Below are 20,000 nucleotides of genomic sequence, written 5' to 3'. Positions count from 1 at the left end.
ACCCGACCATTTCGAAGCGTAAAGGCGCCGAGTCGACGGGGCCCTGGCTTCAGATATAGTGCTTAAGACCTTCTCAGGAAGGTCTTTGGGTACCCGTTGAGGGGCCACACATGGAGGGCCCATAAGTCGGGTCTCGGATGCCACAATGTCCCGTTCGCCTGTGTGAGGAGGTCTTTCCTCAGTGGGACAGGCCATGGGATTGTGTCCGATAACTGAACCAGTTCCGGGAACCACGGTCTGGTTTTCCAGAGAGGGGCCACCAGAAGGACTGGGCACCCGCTCTCTCTGACCCGTTTGATGACTTGTGGAATCATCGAGACGGGGGGAAAGGCATAAAGGGGACGGTTGGGCCAGACATGGGCCAGCGCGTCCCTGTCCTTCGAGAAGAACAATTTGCAGTGGGTGTTGATTCTCGAGGCGAATAGGTCGACTTCGGCCTCGCCAAACACCTTCCATATCAGACTGACCGTCTGTGGGTTCAGGGACCACTCGCCGAGGGGAGTGTTGCCCCGTGAAAGCATATCCGCGCCCACATTCTGGATGCCCGGTATATGCGCTGCTCTCAGAGAGCTCAGGTTGGTTTGTGCCCATAAGAGGAGGTCTCTCGCCATCGCATGCAGGTTTCCTGACCTGATGCCCCCCTGGCGATTTATGTAGGCCACCACTGATATATTGTCTGTGCGGACTAAAACGTGGTGACCCCTGAGGTTCGACAGAAATGCTTTCAGGGCCAATCCAACTGCTTTCATCTCCAGGCAGTTGATATGTAAGCTCTGCTCCGTGCTCGACCAGAGGCCGGATGCAGGCATGCCCTCGTGCAGCGCTCCCCAACCCAGGTTGGACGCATCTGTAAGAACCATTTTCCTTCTGGAAATTGTTCCCATTGTCACCCCCTCGTGGTACCAGTTCTGCGCTCGCCAGGGAATCAGGGTTCTTAAACAACCGTGATTTACCATAATGCGCAGGTTGCCTGACTGCCATGCGTGAGTTGGCACACGCCGTTTCAGCCAGTGCTGCAGCGGGCGCATGCGCAGTAATCCCAAGCGGAGTACTGGCGATGCTGCTGCCATGAGACCAAGCAGTTTCTGAAATTTCTTCAGTGGCGCGTGCTCGCGCGCTCTGAAAGTGCCTGTAAGCGCTCGCACTGAGAGCGCGCGCTCTGGTGTGAGTCGCGCTGTCATCGCTCTCGAGTCTAAAACTGTACCCAGAAAGATCACACTCTGGCTGGGGGTTAGTTTGCTTTTTGACACATTGATTGTGAAACCCAGGCATTTTAGATGGCTGAGAATCAAATCCCTGTGAGCTAATAGCTCGGTTCTCGACTGTGCCAGCACCAGCCAGTCGTCGAGATAATTTAACACACGCACTCCCTGATGTCTCAGGGGAGAAAGCGCTGCATCCACACACTTCGTGAATGTACGGGGTGCTAACGATAGACCGAACGGCAGAACGGTGTATTGATAAGCTTGGCCCTCGAAGGCGAATCTCAAGAATGGCCTGTGACGAGGGTTTATCTGAATGTGAAAGTAAGCGTCTTTCAGATCCATTGTGACAAACCAATCCCCCGTGCGCACTTGCGCGAGGATATGTTTGATAGTTAACATTTTGAACGGCCGTCTCATGAGAGCTTTGTTCAAATGTCTCAAATCTAGAATGGGTCTGAGACCGCCGTCTTTTTTCGGAATCAGAAAATAGCGGCTGTAAAAACCCATGTGTTTTAGCGCGGGGGGGACTAATTCTATCGCCCCTTTTGCTAATAGATTCTGTACTTCGGTGCGAAGCACGTGACCCACGTTGCTTCTCACCGAAGTCTCGAGAACCGCCTGAAATTTCGGGGGTCTGCGAGCGAATTGGAGCGAGTAACCTCGCTTTATAGTGTTTATGACCCAACTCGACACACCGGGGATAGCTTGCCAGGCTAGAACACGTGTGGCTAGGGCTTGACACACTGACTGGGGCTGGTCGCCTAATGTAGGGGGACCGGATACCCTTATCATGTGATTTGTGCATACATTGAGTATTGGACTGACTGTACAGGCATTCGCGTGTGGGGAAGTCAGTGTTACAACAGGGGAGGGGCCGCCTAGTGAAGGGGGACCTGATACCCTTATATTGTGATTTGTGCACACATTGAGTATTGGACTGACTGTACAAGCATTTGCGTGTAGGGAAGGCAGTATTATAACGGGGGAGGGGCCGCCTGATGAAGGGGGACCGTGAACCCACGTGTTGTGTTTGTGAAACATACTCTTTTTGTGCTTTATATGGGTCGCCGTGAAAACGGCGTTTGTTTGCAAGAACGCGCTTACTGTTGCGGGCCTGTCTGCAGTAATAAAATCCCCAGCCACCTGAACTGAACAAGGGGCTGTGGGAAGTTTTGTTGACTTCTTCGAGGGTGGTCCGGCGAGTGCGGGACCCGTGCCCTCTCTCTTTCCCCTGCATGCTAGGACGACTTTGGCGGCGCTGTGTGAGGCGCGGCGCTTGGTCTGGGGCCTTGGCGTCGGGGAAGCGGGAAGCGCTTGGTTGCTCTCGGCTGGCGCTGGGCATCAGCCGCAGGGCGGGGCTGAGAGGCCTGCTTCGTGGGCTTTGTTGGCCGAGGCGTCGGCGGGGCTAGCTTGTGAGCACTCGACGCCGAGCTAGAGCGCTTAGGCAGGAAGTGACGCATGGCCTGGGACGCTTTCTGTGCCTCGGTGTATCTTTCTGAGAACCCCTTCACTGCCGGGCCGAAGAGGCCGGTGCTGGATACTGGGGCGTCGAGGAACTTTGTTCTCTCCGCGTCCTTAATGTCGGTGAGGGTAAGCCAGAGGTGGCGCTCGAGCACGACCAAACTCGCCATATTCCTCCCGATAGCCTGCGCTGTGGCCTTAGTAGCTCTCAGGGCCAGGTCTGTGGCGCTCCGAAGGTCCCGAAAAGCCTCAGGGTCCGGGCCAGCCTCGTCCATAGACCGGAGGAGTTTGGCCTGGTAAACCTGCAGCACGGCCATCGTGTGCAGGGCCGATGCAGCCTGACCGGAGGCGGAATACGCGCGTCCGGCGAGGGCTGAAGTGCTACGGCACGGCTTGTTGGGATGCACAGCTCTAGTTCGCCAGCTAGCAGCTGTGTTCGGGCAGAGATGAGCGGCCAACGCCTCTTCGAGGGGCGGCAACGACTCATAGCCTTTTTCCGCTGCTCCGTCCACGGAGGAGAGCGTCGCGAAAACTGCGGGGCCTCGTGTGGAATAAGGAGTGCGCCAGGCCTTGGTAAGCTCCTCGTGTACCTCAGGAAAAAATGGCGCTGGCTTGTGACGAGGGGCCTGTTGGTGCCCTGGCAGAAACCAGCCATCCAGCCGACTTCGAGGGGGTTCAGCGGGCGCGGCCCACTCGAGCTCGAGGTCCGCTACGGCCTGCGTCAGGATCCGAAGCATTTCCGCGTCGGAGTTAGTCCTGGTAGCTGAGGCGTTGGGCGTTGGCTGGGAAGCCATGACGGGGTCGAAAGAGCCCGGCCATTCTTCCTCAGACGCAGCGATAGACAGGCTGTCGTCGTGCTCGCTAGGCCCGCCGAAGGAGACAAGGCCCGCCACGTGGGGGGGGCGCTGATCTCCCTCGAACAGGACCGGAGATGAACGGGTTGGAGAGAGTGAGGCACGCGGGGACGAGGCCGGCGTGCGTTCACTAACATCCATGTTCTCCGGCTGCCGTTGGCTGCGGCGCTTCTTCTTCCTTGGCTGAAGTAGGGCCGGAAAAGGAAGCGCGGGAGAGGCGGCGTCGCCGTCACGGGAGAGGGCTAGCCGATTTCGCAGCACGGAGATGGGCATGCTCTCGCAGGCCGCACATCCGCCGGCAGATAGTGCATTCTCCGCGTGGTGAAGTCCCAGGCATGGAATGCAGCTAGCGTGTTCGTCCGCCTCGTGCAGCTTGCATCCGCACGTGGCGCAGGTCTTAACACGATGCATTTGAACAACGCTCGTACAAATAATACAATATACAAGAGCAATGAAAAGGATATCGCCGGATAGCCACAGGAGAGACGGCGTCAGGAGAAACACGGTGAAATGTGTCGTCTGCTGAACTGTAGCTGGCTCAGGCTGAAGGCTTGTTCGACGGCGAAGGCTCAATAAATGGTCAGAGACGTGAAGTTTGTCGCTGAAGGAGTAAAATCTGCTATAATGGCGAATTCGGGGGCTATTATAGACTGAGGTCACGCCCCCTTGGCGGGCTCTGACGTGTATGACGCAGAGTTATCTCATTGGTTGCACGTCAGAGGCGCCTGCGCCATTGGATGTGCAGTTGCCGCAGCGCAGCCTATGAGCGAGCCAGACGCTCATGTTCTAGCTGTGCAGCTGCAAATGCGCTTTACATAAAGGCTTCAGTAAATCGAGGAAAAGGAGTTTCCCCACTGCGTATAGCTACGCAATACGAAGTGACCGTTCGAAAGGGAACAAATCTATACATTGAGAAAAAGTTAAAGTTGTCCATTTATGTTCGCGATTGTGCTGCATCCACTCACAAAAATATATATTTTTTATATATTTACGGTAGGAAATTTACAAAATATCTTCATGGAACATGATCTTTACTTAATATCCTAATGATTTTTGGCATAAAAGAAAAAATTATAATTTTGACCCATACAATGTATTGTTGGCTATTGCCATAAATATACCCGTGCGACTCGGGACTGGTTTTGTGGTCCAGGGTCACATATAGTAAACTGTAATTTATTCCTGAATTTTCATCGCTTCTCACGCTACTAGATTTCCAGAAATAACTCCAATGGGAGACACTTTATGGATATAGGTCAATGAATAAAAGCTTTTGTAAATGATAGGTACCCATTTCTGGGAACAGCAACACCCTGGGAAACCACAAATATAATCAGGATCAGTCAGAGACACACAGAGGAGTCCAAGCGTCTGAGTGCATTAGAGAAAATGCAAGTTTATTTACATACAAATGGTGCATAAAAGATTCTTCAGAACCTGTAATTGACGTTAGATTATCGCTGTGGTCGCATACATTTGGATCCCGTTGTACTGCAATGAAAGGAAGCATAGAAAGAGATATTCTGTTGAGGAAAAGCCTTGTAAGAGTTGTTGATCCTCCCACGGTGTGTGGGAAGTTTGAGCTATTTATATTCAGAGAGAAATGGGCCATTGCAGAACGCCTGAGGCTACAGGTGTGTGTGTGTGTGTGTGTGTGTGTGTGTGTGTGTGTGTGTGTGTGTGTGTGTGTGTGTGTGTGTGTGTGTGTGTGTGTGTGTGTGTGTGTGTGTGTGTGTGTGTGTGTGTGTGTGTGTGTGTCACGATAAAGAGCTGGACTAATCCCAACTATAATAGCTACAGTTGAAACATTACTGTTAAATCATGAATGGATGAGAAAACACTTTTATTCTATATACTTGACCAAAAAAATTGTTTTAACCTGTTATCTGTCACCCCCTTTTTTAACTTAAATGTTTGTAATTAATGAATTATTTGTAATACAGATCAAGTTGGTTGATACCCTGTATTACCCTTTTAAAGAAGACGCTCAGTAGATTTGAAGTGAAAGCAGCTTAAAAAAAATTAACTGTGAAAAAGTTTTAGTTCACTGTAAAGCAAATGGACTGATCTAAATGTTTTTTATTTTATGCAAAATACATATAATTACAAAATAATTTGAAGTCTTTTGATTGAAAATCAAAGCCATTTGTGTAACCAATTTGTGTTATGTTCCAAATTTTAATTTGATATCACAAAAATTGAGCCGCCGCAGTTCCAATATCAAAACGTTGTGTTTAAGCTAATGAGTGATTTGAATTTATGATTACTGAAATATTTGAGGTCAGACACTTTAGAAATGTTGCACTGATGTTACTCAACTTCAGTAATGTTGTAAAGATATTTTGTACTTGCTTGTTTCGTTCACAAACATCTGTCTGCATGCAAAAACAGCTACAGAGGATCTTTATCAATAATGTATCATGAAATCCCCGCACAAAACAACCAACACAAATAATTAGCAAATCCAATCCGAGAATGAACTAGACAGTTAATTTCTCAGCCACAGGCCAACATGCAGGCTATTTTTACTATATAATCTGAAAAAAATGATTTTTAGAAATTACAATTAAAAATGTCAAATTTAATTCAATGTGTTACCTGTCGTTTCTTATTCAATGTGTTACCTGCATTATTTGTGAAATTTACAAGCAATTTCTGAGTGATAAATGTTTCAAAGTAAATCCTCCACCAGATAGTTTTACAGCGTAGTAAGTAACAATAGAATTAGTGCATCACAAATTATAGTATGCTAAACACAGTATGCCAAAGGTGATTGGATGGTGTACTATTTCCAGTGGAGAACGATTGTCTGGAGTCTGAATATTAATAATTATCGGAAAAAGTTCTGCAATGAAACGACAGAACGTTTAAATTGATCGAGGCCACTTTTACTAAAATAGCTCTAACTATTTAATGGAATGAGATATTTTCACCAAAATTGGTACACATATGTAAGAGCTCAATCTGAAGTCACAGTACAAAAAAAGTGGGATTTTGCCACTTGGTGGCACTATAACATGAAAAAATATGAAAACTACATAACCATTAGTCCGATTGACTTGAAAATTGGAATGCAGTGTCTTTGTCCAAGGTGCCATGACTGTGTATGAGGACATTTGCATGTCTTGAAAAACGTGGCTGCCATCGGCCAATGAAGTTTGAGCACCTATTAGACAAGATTAATGGAGGCCGATCAGACTGAATCTCGCCCTGTTTGACTCGTGGCCCTAAAGGTCTATGAGAAATTTGCTATACCATATATATTACTAGGGCAAATATTACCCCCAATCCCCTATAGGTTGTTTAAATGAATAAAATTAGATTAGACAAAGGAATTGTGGGATACCTGGAATATGTGGGTCTTCAAGGCCGGTCGGCACCTTCCATTGGTCCACCTGTAATTTCAGCGCGTTTACTTCATCAATGTCTCCGGGCACCCTGAGACACACAAAAACACACGTTACACTTCAGCAAAACATCAACACTGTGGACATGGTGACTGAAAACTACAGAAGACAATGAACATTTACCTTTCTGTAAGGAAGCCAGGTTATTATAACATAAATACTTATTTCATATATACTGTTGGGGTTTATTGTGCCAATGAGTTTTAATCTGAACAGCAGTGAGGGTTTCACGCTTAGTATTTATTTATTATATTATCAATGTTTCATTTAAGGCTTCAAGTATATTTATCCAAAACATATTTTTGAGTTATTTGAGTAGGTTAAATTTTATTTATACTGTACTTTTTACAATGAACAAACAATGACTAATACTTTAATTTCAACATTTAGTAATACATTTTTAAAATCAAAAGTTTGTTAATAATTAATGCACTGTGAACATGTACAAACAATGAACAATTTAACTTTTTTTTTTACTAACTATTACTAAGATTAATAAATGCTTTTAAAAAATGTAAAAATGTAAAGTGTTACCAAAGAATGAATAAAAAAAAGATTAAAAACAATAAGACAATAAAATGCAAAAATAGAAGAAGAAACCCCCCCCCCAATAAGACAACAAAATGCACAAATAAATAAATAATAAGAATAAAACTGAGGGGAAGAGAATGATATCTATCGGCAGAAACTCCATCCAAAAAAGATTATTAGAAACTTTACAGTTTTAATAACACACATTATCAATGAAGAATTCATGTAAAAGTTACGGTTACACTTTATTTTAAGGTGACGTAGTTGTACATTGTACTTACTCAAATAAGTACTGAATAATATTAGTTAACTACATGTACTTACTATAGAGTTACGTTTAGGGTTAGTTACTGGTAATTATGCATGATTTACATTTCTTACTATAGTAAGTATGTACAGTAGTAATGTGTAAGTACATCACCTTAAAATAAAGTGTTACAAAAATACACGGAAGTAAAAACTCTCCATAGGGAAATTGATTTTGAAGGATAATTTATAAACCTTTAAAAAGACTGAGCTCCAAGGTTTATAGTCGATGGTGTTTGCTTCTGCTGAAGCCGTCAGCCCGTATCATTTCAACTTAGTTTTAAAGTAATCGTGTTTAACAATGATATTCGTGGTGAAAAACTACACTACCCATGATGCTGTACAGACAATTCCACCTATTAGAGTCAAAACAAGCAAAATGAAGCACCGCAAACGACATAATTGAGTAATTGAGAATAATCCACCATCGTTTTGCAGTTCCCAATGCTTTATGTGATTGTAGTTCTTTCCTTCACTAAAGCCTTCACAGTCTTGTAATTTTGTTCAATTATAAAAAATGTTTTGCTTCAAATCAAAGTTCGTTGTGTTGTAATTCTCCTCATAGTTGGTCGGCTTGGTTTGTGGCTTATAACACTTTAAAGAAGACTTTTTTGAAATCCCTATGGGAGAAATTAATGAAAAAAGAAAACACTTCTGTAACCAACTATGAGATGAGTGTTTCATGAAAGCCAAAGGTTACGCTGCGTCCGAAATCAGTGAGTACTACATTTGAATTTGAACTTACTTTGCGACCATTAAAAAAGTATGTGCTATATAGTATGAATATGGGGTAGTATGAATGCAATTTGCACGTACTACATCTGCCATGTTGTTACTGTCATGTGACCTACCATCGATAGTTGCGTCGCTCATAAATTCTCTCCCGTGGCCTCATGGGATAGCAAAGTGTCCCTCTTATGCACATTTCAGAATCTCTGGACTTTTCGCCTACTGTTTTTCGAATACTATGGATTCTCATACTATATATTAGTGAAGTATTCAATTTTGGATGCCATGTTTGTCCAGTAAACATGCCAACACTGAATAATCCACTGAAGTTCTAATCTAATTAGAACTCAAAAACTCGTTTATTAATTATAACCACAACACAGTTTTACATTATCTACTGTATGGGTTAATGGCTTACATGTGGTGATGTCAGCAGGTTAATGTGGGTTAATTAGGGCTGAAAATTTAAAATACATTTGCAATGATTTTGCACGCACTGTGAACACTGGAGATTTTAATGCACTTTTTATTAAGTAATTAAATTTCCCAGCGTGTCATTAGATTAATTTCACGTGTATAAGAGCGTTAAGACTGAGATGTGTAATGGCGTCTCTGATTTAAAACTTCAGTAGCAGAAATGCAGTTCAAAAATGTGAATCAGTTCAAATTGTCTTTTTCAAATCAATTCAACTTTATTCCGGACTCGTGGTCCAACATAGATACAAGACACACACACACACACACACACACACACACACACACACACACACACACACACACACACACACACACACACACACACACACACACACACACACACACACACACAACACACCAAATAAAAAGAAACAATTAAATAGGCATTTTAAAAAGACAGCTGCACCAGTACCTCCTGGTAGCGGACTGCACTAAATCTAATATTTGTTAGTGACATACTTATTTCATTCTCAGATTTATTTAACCTACAGATAAAGCTATACATTAACTTTCGCAAAGTTGCTCGTAGAGTGTTAATTCGAGCTGACCTTGGTAACTTTAAAAGCACACGACAAGCATCATTGTAGGCCCTTTGCAGACTGGCTCTTTTATAGTTAGTCCAAAGATGGGCTGTGTACAGAGATGTACAATATGTGTCACGATCCCTAAGTCCGTAACCTTGTTCTCCGGCCAGTAGAGGGCGCCCTCTCCCAAATATTGACTCATTCCTGTTAACACTACATTTCCCAACAGTCCCAGTTTTGTCTCTGATCACTATGCCCAGCTGTAGCTCATTCATCAGGCTTTATAGCTGTGTTGCACGCAGCTCTCTGTGCGAAGTCTAGTTCCCTATCAGGGAACTCGAGCTGCGTGACAACGCTTTGGGAACGCCCCTGCGTGAGTGCGTCATGAAGCACTTATGAAATCAGTCCAATGGCGAGACGGAACGTCATAGGCGGGTGACGTCATCAACCAGGAAACTATATAAGCACCCCAAAACACAAGCGCGTCAGCTTCTGAGTCTTCAGCAAGCGCTCTGTGTGTGAATATATCAGTCTGTGTCTCAAAGTGTTTTTGTCTGTCCTTAGAAATTGCTAGGCAGGAGTTTTTCACATATAAAAAAACTATAAAGAGACTATATATATATATATAATATGGCGAGCGAACAGCAGTTCAGAAAGTGTGTTCATCCCTGCCCACGTTAAATCACTGGTGGGGACACTCACGATCTGTGTGTTGTTTGTAAGGGAGCGCAGCATGCTCAGTCAGCTCTCGAGGGAGCTGGTTGCGAGCATTGCGAGCGTATGTCAATGAAAACGCTCCGCTCCCGCCGAGCCCTCTTCGAGGAGAGTGGTTCGGTGCGCGCTCCCCGCGGTTCGGGTCCCGCTGCTGCCGAGGCACAGCGGAGGCTTGAATCGTGGGGATCGCAAATGAATCTATCAGCGGGGATTGAGACGGGCTCTGCCTTATCTCAGCCTTTACCTGGTAAATCCACTGCCTCAGATCCGGGTGTGGAAGCACGCGCTGCGGTTTCTTCCCCCCAGGCTGAGGCACCATCACTTCAATTATCCAGTTCTGAGATTCTGGATGTTGAACGTATTGATACAGCAGAGACTGGGGACTCGTCACTTCAGTATCCTGCTAGTGAGGAGCTTATGGAGGTGCTCACTCGTGCTGTAGAAAAATTAAGCATCGAGTGGCTAGCTGATAGACAGGAATCTCGTTCAAAAAGTAAACTAGATGAAAGATTTCTGCCGTCTCGTGCTGCACCTCCACGCCGGTGTCTCACCGAGGTGTGGAGGTCATGGAAAAGACCAGTGTCATCCAGAATATTTAGCCAGCAAACATCTGTTTACTCAAATATTTCTGGGGCTAAGAATTATGGTTATGGAGAGATGCTTAGTGCTGAAGAAACGCTAGCGAGCCATCTATCTCCAGATACGGCATCGTCATTTAAGACACCGGCATTGCCCACAAAGCCATTAAGAAATACCTCGGCTTTGGTGGGCAAAGCTTACTCGGCAGCAGGTCAAGCGGCAGCGTGCTTACATACTATGTCGATATTACAAGCATATCAAGCAGACCTATTAAAAGATATGAGTGAGGGGGATGAAATTAGTGCTGACGTAATTCGAGAATTACGTCAGGCAGCAGATCTATCCCTCCGTGCCACCAAGGAGACGGCCAAATCAGTGGGCCGTTCTATGGCAGCCATGGTGGCAACGGAGAGACACTTATGGTTGAATTTATCCAACATGAAAGAAAAGGAAAAATCTTTTCTCCTGGACGCTTTCAACTGCTGGCCTCTTCGGTGACTCAGTGAATTCGGTCATCGAGAGTTTTCAGGAAGAGAAAAAGCAGGCGGCGGCAGCTCCAGAAATTTCTCCCCCTCCGTGTTCATGTCTCCGGGGCTGCTGGGCGGGAGCAGCCCCGGCCGTCGAGTAGCTCCTCACACCGGGCGCAACAGAAAAGGAGTGTCGCGTCTCGTGCTCCTCCCCAGCAAGACTGGGCCGAGGCGCGGCGCTCTCAGACGAGGTCTTCCAGGGGCAAGGCCGATCTGAGGCGGTTATTGTCGCCAGGAAGGCTTCGTCGAAGAAGAAGACTTGACGCCAGAAACGTCAGGTTACTGAGGGTGGTCCCCACCAAGAGAGAAAGGTGTTCGCTGCAGTACACAGCGCCCGTTCTCTCTCAGTGCCCTCAGGGGCCCGTTCTGCCAACCCCGCCTGCGTGCCGGGGCGTAGACGGTCCCAGTGAGCGCTTTCCCGTGGGACGCTCGCCTGCTCTGAGGAGCAGTTTAGAGTGGACAGACCAGTTGTTCCCTGCCGGTGCGCCATTACAGGGCACTGTGTTCACCACTCAAAATATTCCAGAGGCCAGTCTCGAGAGACTGGTACCCTTAGTAGAATTTTTGGCAGAGTGGAAAAGCCTTCCAAATGTATCTCATTGGGTCCTGCAGACTATCGAGAAGGGGTACGCGATTCAGTTCAGATCATGCCCGCCTCGCTTCAGAGGGGTTCTGCCCACAGTGGTGGGCCCCGAGCAGGCTCTGGTTATGGAACAGGAGGTGAAAACTCTCCTAGTGAAGGAGGCTATAGAACGAGTTCTTCCTCCCAGCAGAGAGTTGGGTTATTACAGCCCATATTTCATCGTTCCAAAGAAGGATGGGGGGTTACGTCCAATTTTAGATCTGCGCCTGTTAAATCGCTCAGTAGGGAAGCTCAAATTCAAAATGCTTAGTCTCAAGCAGATCGTGTCACAGATCAGGTCCGAGGACTGGTTTGTCTCGATAGATCTAAAGGAAGCATACTTCCACATTTCCATCCTTCCACAACACAGGAAGTTCCTGAGGTTCGCTTTCGGGGGCGAAGCGTACCAGTATCGGGTTCTTCCGTTCGGCCTAGCACTGTCTCCCCGAACTTTCACGAAATGTATGGATGCAGCTCTGGCTCCGCTGCGACTTCAGGGCATCCGCATTTTAAACTATATCGACGATTGGTTGATTCTGGCTCAATCGGAGCATTAGGCGATTCGGCATCGAGATGTCGTTCTCGCCCATATCAAAAAGTTGGGGTTGAGGCTCAACGCCAAGAAGAGTGTGCTTTCTCCAGTACAGAGGACCACTTTTCTGGGCGTGGTTTGGGATTCGACGACGATGCAGGCACGTCTGTCTCCTGCTCGTATAGCTTCGATTCTATTAGCCGTCAAACAGGCAAAGCTAGGCCAGTCACTCACTGTAAAAGAATATCAGAGGATTCTGGGTCTGATGGCAGCAGCGTCCAACGTTATACCTTGCGGCCTGCTGTACATGAGACCACTGCAGTGGTGGCTCAGGACCAAGGGGTTCTCCCCGAGGGGACACCCACTCCGCAAGATCAGGGTCACGCGACGGTGTCTCCGTGCTCTGGCTATGTGGAAAGAACCTTGGTTCCTGTCCCTAGGTCCTGTGTTGGGGGGTTCCGTGTCGTCGTGTAACACTAACGACGGACGCCTCTCTCACAGGCTGGGGGGCGATCATGAGTGGTCGCTCGGCCCAGGGTCTGTGGCAGGACCATCATCTTCATTGGCACATAAATTGTCTAGAAATGATGGCGGTGTTTCAGGCTCTGAAACACTTCCTCCCAGACCTGAGAGGTCACGATGTTCTTGTCCGGTCAGACAACACATCGGTGGTCTCTTATATAAACCATCAGGGGGGTCTGCGTTCGCGCCCTCTATACAAGCTGGCTCGCCAGATCCTTCTATGGCCCCAGGGGAAGCTTCTTTCACTGAGGGCGATTTATATCCCGGGGTATTTGAATCAGGGGGCAGAGGCGCAGGGAGTGGAGACTCCACCCCGTGGTGGTGGAGCTCCTATGGAAACATTTCGGTCGTGCCGAGGTAGCCTATTTGCATCCAGGGAAACATTAAACTGCCAACTGTGGTTTTCCCTAAGTCATCCAGCCCCTCTGGGGTTGGACGCGATGGTACAGGAGTGGCCGAGGTCACGCCTGTATGCATTTCCCCCTGCTCCCAGGAGTTCTGGAGAGGGTTCGCCAGGACGGGGTCAGTCTACTGTTGGTTGCCCTGTACTGGCCGGCCGAGTTTGGTTTGCGGACCTAATTTCTCTCCTCGACGGCTCTCCTCTGGAGATTCCGATGAGGAGGGACCTTCTCTCTCAGGCGAGCGGGTCGATACTTCACCCCCGCCCAGATCTATGGAGGTTGTGGGCTTGGCCTCTTAGGGGGCCCAGCTCATAGAATCTGGTCTCTCGACTGAGGTCGTGGAAACCATCCTCCACTCCAGAGCTCCGGCCACTAGGAAATTATATGCCTTGAGGTGGAAAATGTTCACCTCTTGGTGTGGAGAACACCAGCTGGACCCAGTTAACTGCCCGGTGGGTGCATTGCTGGAATTCCTTCAGGAGCGTTTCTCCACAAGGTTATCCCACTCCACACTGAAGGTGTATTTGGCGGCCTTATCTGCTTACAACGTCCCTTTGAGTGGTGCTTCTCTCGGGAGACAACCACTTGTAACCCGTTTCCTTCGTGGCATTCTGAGGCTGAGGCCAGCAGGTCGCACGAGGGTGCCGACCTGGGACCTGGCGGTTGTTCTAGAAGGTCTCTCTCTAGCACCGTTCGAGCCCATTGAAGAAGTTTCGAAGAAATTCCTCACTCTTAAAACTATCTTTCTTCTGGCTATATCTTCATTAAAAAGAATAGGAGATATCCAAGCTCTGTCAGTCTCTCCCTCGTGCTCGTGCTCCCCCTCCACCGCAAGAAGTTAGGTGTCTCAGATCGAAATCTGAGCCTTGGCTCAACGACGCCACCCGTGAGGCCAGGCGAGTGTACAGGAGAGCCGAGCGCAGGTGGAAAAAGGACAAGCTTCATGTATCATATGAAGTCCTTAAAGACAGCTTGAGGAAATATCAGAAAATTGCTAAAGGCGAAAAAAACAGATATTTTTCTGACATTATCTCACAAAACGTTAATAAACCCCGTGTTCTTTTTAAAACTATTGATTATTTATTAAACTCTTCACAATCCTCCTGTCTGGAAGCTTCGTCTGAAGTCTGTGAAAAATTTCTAATCTTCTTTTTAGGCAAGGTTGCCACTATTAGAGCCCATATATTACCCGCTGCTTTTGATTCTTCCATAGTTAGCACTTGCTCAACTGTTCTCAACCAGTTTGAGCCTGTGTCACTTTCAAATCTCACTAAAATAGTCATTCAGCTAAAATCCTCATATTGTCCTACTGATATTGTGCCCCCTCGCATCTTTAAGGAAACCTGGGAGACAATTGGCCCGAATGTTTCAAAAATCATAAATAGTAGTCTGGCAGCAGGTGTTGTGCCAGCATATTTTAAAGAAGCAGTTGTGGAACCCCTGATTAAAAAAAGAAATCTGGATTCCTTGGTTTTATCCAATTACAGACCTATCTCGAAGCTTCCTTTTATCTCAAAAATTTTAGAGAAGACTGTACTTTTACAGTTGCAGTCTTTCTTAGATGTACATGGTATTTTTGAGATTTTTCAATCTGGTTTTAAGGCACTTCATAGCACTGAGACTGCACTTTTAAGAGTTTTTAATGACCTGTTATTAACCACTGATTCTGGTAATTCTGCCATACTAGTGCTTTTAGACCTCACCGCCGCATTTGATACAGTGGACCACGCAGTTCTTATCTCGCGTCTAGAGCACAGTGTTGGTATCAGGGGCACTGCTTTGCAGTGGTTTAAGTCATATTTGTCTGGAAGATGCTTTTCAGTAAAGCTTGGGGACTTTGGTTCATCTACTGCCCCCCTTATTTGCGGTGTTCCACAGGGCTCAATTCTTGGACCACTTCTCTTTTCATTATATCTCCTTCCCCTAGGAAGCATAATTAGAAAGCATGGCATCTCCTACCATTTCTATGCGGACGATTCCCAAATATATCTGCCCCTTAAAAAAGGTGAAAACTCCCTCGTACCTCTACTAGAGTGTTTAAAAGATATTAAAGACTGGATGTCTTCAAACTTTTTAAATTTAAATGAAGATAAAACTGAGGTCATTGTGTTTGGCCCCAGTCGGGTCAGTGATAACATTTCTGTTGACCTGGGCTACCTGCAACAATTTGCGAAACCCGTAGTGACAAATTTGGGTGTGAAAATGGATAGTGGTTTTAAACTTGATAAACAGATAAATAATGTTGTTAAATCCAGTTTTTATTATCTGAGGCTTTTAGCTAAAATTAAACCGGTTTTATCTCGTAAGCACTTTGAACATGTGATTCATGCATTTATTTCAACACGGCTAGACTACTGTGATGCGCTTTACATTGGCGTAGACCAATCCTCTCTCTCACGCTTACAGTTAGTACAAAACTCGGCCGCTCGTCTTTTAACCGGAACTCGCAAGCATGAACACATTACACCAGTGCTGGCCTCGCTCCACTGGCTTCCGGTCCATTTTAGAATACATTTTAAAATCTTATTGTTTGTTTTTAAGTCACTAAATGGGTTGGCACCTCATTATATTTCAGACCTCTTACAAGTCTATACCCCCCCACGATCCCTTAGGTCTACTGACCAACTTCGGCTGGTCACTCAAAAAACCAGGTTAAAAACCAGGGGTGACCGTGCTTTTGCAGCAGCAGCACCCAAACTGTGGAATGAGTTACCATCACAGGTCAAATTATCTCCGACCATTGAATGTTTTAAATCTCGTCTTAAGACACACTTGTATGCCCTGGCTTTTAACCCAGTTTGAGAGCTGTGTAGTCTTGTTGTTTGATGTGTTTCCATGTGTTTTATATTAGTGTTTTTTCTTGTTCAGCACTTTGTAAACTTTTGTTTTTTAAATGTGCTATATAAATAAAAATGGTATGGTATGGTATGGTGCTTGGAATTTGCACCAGGCATGGTGAAAGCTTTCCTCCTCCCTAGGCCGGGATACGTTCCCAAGGTACCAACCAATGTGGTCAGGCCTATTGTACTGCAGGCTTTCTGTCCTCCTCCATTTCTGACGTCGGAGCAAGAGAAACTAAATCTGCTTTCCCCTGTTAGGGCCCTAGATGCTTACGTCCACAGAGCTGCCCTGTGGAGAAAGAGTGAACAGCTATTTGTTTGCTTTGGACCCCTTAAGAAGGGCTGTCCAGTACCTAAGCAGAGGTTGAGCAAGTGGGTGGTCGAGGCCATCTCACTTGCCTATGAGTCTGCCGGTCAGCCTTCTCCTTTGGCTGTGCGGGCTCATTCAACCAGGAGTATGGCTGCCCCTAAGGGTATCCTGTCAGGAGTATCAATCCAGGATGTTTGTGATGCGGCAGGCTGGTCCTCACCGCACACATTCGTGAAGTTTTATCATCTCGACTTCAGCTCCACTCCAGGGGCGCAGGTGCTTTCGTCCGAATGTGCGCTTTGACTTCACACGACGGACACTTCCTCGTATGGCGACGTTGGTATTAGTGGTCCCAAAGCGTTGACACGCAGCTCGAGTTCCCTGATAGGGAACGTCTCTGGTTACGTATGTAACCCTAGTTCCCTGAAGGGAACGAGACGCTGCGTGTCTATGCCATACTCCCAGCATGCCCGTGAGCACTTGCTTCAGTCTTATCAGAAGCTGACGCGCTTGTGTTTTGGAGTGCTTATATAGTTTCCTGGTCGATGACGTCACCCGCCAATGCCGTTCCATCTCGCCATTGGACTGATTTCATACGTGCTTCATGACGCACTCATGCAGGGGCGTTCCCAAAGTGTTGTCACGCAGCCTCTCGTTCCCTTCAGGGAACTAGGGTTACATACGTAACCAGAGACGTTTTGCTACTGTGAACATTTCTAAGTCTTTATCCCTGTGATTGCCTGATTGTTGCTGACCCTGTCTGTCTTTGTTATCTCCTTGTCTGCCACCCGCCTACGATACCCCTGCCTTGTTCTCATACTGTTATCCGCCTGCCCTGATCTTCTGCCTGGTATTTTTTCGATTTAGCCCTGTCTGCACTGCTGTGTTTGCTGGTTTTGACCATTGCCTGTTTGACTACTCAACTAAATAAAGAAAGCTGCAAATTGATCTCATGACTCGGATGATTCACAACAATAGGTCTTAAACAGAGTCACCTTAACATTGTCTGTACCGTGTCCAAACGTCCTTGCGAGAGTATTAGCATGGGCGTACAACGGTCTAAAAATGTCTTCATTAGATACTTGAAGATATTTGATTATCTTTGTGACCTCAAGAACAACATTTGACAGAAAGAAGTACGGAAATTTTATTAACTTGTCTTCCTTGGTCCTACAGATCATGACCACTGTTACGAACTGCTCCGAGACAAGGTTGAGGATCCAAATGCAGTTTATTAGAGTAATCCAGAGTCGTAGTCAAACACAGGCAAAGGGTCAAGAACAGGAAGGCAGTCCAAACAAACAAACAAACAAACAAACAGGCGGGGTCAGAGGCAAAAAGGGAATCCAAGAAACAGGCAAAAATCCATGATGACAACGAAACCAGGGAGAATGCTCAGAAATGCAGCGCAACAACATACAAAACTTCGCAGTGAGTGAATTAGAAAACCAGGCTTATATGGGTTGAGCTAAACAAGATAATGAGACACAGGTGAATGTGATAAAAGGGCACTCCAGCTGATGACCATAACACACACACTGTATAGTTTACACGAGAACGCTCGCAGGGTGAAAACGTAAAAATATTTTATCAGATGTGCCTTTTGTTTACACGGCGACCGTGTTTTTCGGGCTTAAAAATGCAAAAAAGTGAAACCACCCTCCAGAGTGGAAATCTTAAAAACGCTCCACCGTCGCGTTCCCATCTAAAGGGTAAAAACGCAAATCTGCTCACGGTGGCTCTCGTCGCGTATGCGTTTACGTCACAGGCATGCGCCAGTACAGGAAAATAACAACCAACATGTCGGATTATTTCCATACGTCGGACCTTCAAGTTGCCCGAGCAGCTCTGAGAAACGTAAACGATTTTGCTGTTCGCTTCGCCATGTTTTGATTTCGCGCTACTAGGGAGAGAAGTAGAAGGAAGGTTTACGCAGGCGTTGATGTTGGTGTTTTGTGTGGCAGTGCTTCACATTGCCACCTAGCCGCCTGGAGTGCATACTACATCGAATTTCACACACTTTTGCGTCACCATATGCACGCGGATTTCCGTGTAAACTTAGCCCTAGTTGCATTATACTGTATGTCATGTTCTGAACACATGTTGAGTAACTGCTGTAGCCCAGCTGTGTTCGGGAGCGAGATCATCTGCATACATCAGGTGATTCAGAACAAAATCCCCAGTCACACAAGCAGTATTACACCCTCTGAGTCTTGTTGACGTTCGTCCAAAAATAAGTTTAAAAGAACTGGGGACAAGATTCCCCCTTGATTCACCCCAGTATTAACGTTGAATCCAGCAGACACACTGTGCCCCATTTGATCTGCATTGTTTGCTGTGCGTACCAGTAGGTTAAAATACGTACTATATATTTGGGTACACCTTTTTGGATTAATTTAATAAATCATTTTCTGTGGTTTACTGTATTGAATGCTTTAGATGTATTCATGTTAGTCAAAGTTCATGTTTTGATACAGTCTGTAAGTTTTGGTTTGGTTTCACATTGCAATTATGCGAGCGCACTAAAGAACTTTACATGACATATGTGCGTCCTGTCGTCATCATCTATGTGGGCTGCATCCTGACACTGATTGGTTTGTAAACCAATGGCTTAGCATACACATAACACATTATAGACTTCTATAATTCAATGTTAGGCTGCATAGTTTAGATCAGCCGGAACCGGGAACACTTCCCATAAATCCTGATGTAATTGGTACATCAAAAGAAGGATGGCGTCTACGCTAATATTTGTCTCTCTGTTTATCCCGAGGTTTACCGCAGTCCGCCGGATCCAGGCCGTATCCGCATCTGATGAAGGACCTGCGCCTAGACATGGCGACAACGCAGTCCTGAAGTGTCACTAGTCTCTCCACTGTGAAGGCCTCCTTCACTTTACCTCTATACTGATAAAACGTTGTCGGAATAATTACGATTCACGTGGCTACGCAGAAGTGATAAAAAATTCTCAGAGCCACCAGGCACTGTTTTATGCAAATGAGTGGCCGGATCGCATTAAAAAAAATTCTGTTAAAACGGTGTCGTGTTAGCGGCCCCTAAGTTAATAACTAATGATCGTTGCGACGGAAATGAATCAATCAAAACTAACTTTAGCTGGACAATAACTTTATTCTAGAGCTGCTGTAAAGCCAAAACAATCTCTGTTACTTTAATTTTCTTTTATCACTGTAAAGCTGCTTTGAAACTATCCATATTGTTAAAAGCGCTATATAAATGAAGGTGACTTGACTTGACTTGTAAACGGACGTGCGTCTGACGTCAGCGTGCTGTCAATTCGCTGGGTAACTTTGACAAGAATGCCGTGGGGCCGCCATCTTAAACTGGTCACCCGCTCCGCTCAGTGTAATCTGTTTGGCAAGTGCAATGAGCTGCCAGCGCATTTAATTAATCATATCTCACTGAATACCGAACTGATTTTCACGCGGGTTTTTTGGCTGC

At 46.1% G+C, this 20,000-nt stretch overlaps 1 protein-coding gene across 1 annotated transcript in view; it reads right to left on the bottom strand.

The window, feature by feature from the left end:
- The window catches only part of arhgap39 (Rho GTPase activating protein 39), an 89,464-nt gene that overhangs the window by 9,716 nt on the left and 59,748 nt on the right, over window positions 1-20,000 (bottom strand). The window contains exon 8 of the mRNA XM_077233688.1: window positions 6,867-6,958. Within this exon, the coding sequence (XP_077089803.1) occupies window positions 6,867-6,958 (92 nt within the window). The remainder of the gene's footprint in view (window positions 1-6,866; window positions 6,959-20,000) is intronic.

This window comes from Siphateles boraxobius, unplaced genomic scaffold, assembly GCF_051911475.1.
Source record: "Siphateles boraxobius isolate OS27281-9 unplaced genomic scaffold, OSU_SipBor_1 183, whole genome shotgun sequence".
In the NCBI taxonomy this organism is placed as follows: Eukaryota; Metazoa; Chordata; class Actinopteri; order Cypriniformes; family Leuciscidae; genus Siphateles; species Siphateles boraxobius.
Note: the sequence above shows the minus strand (reverse complement) of the source record. Positions and strands in the feature narration are given on the sequence as shown.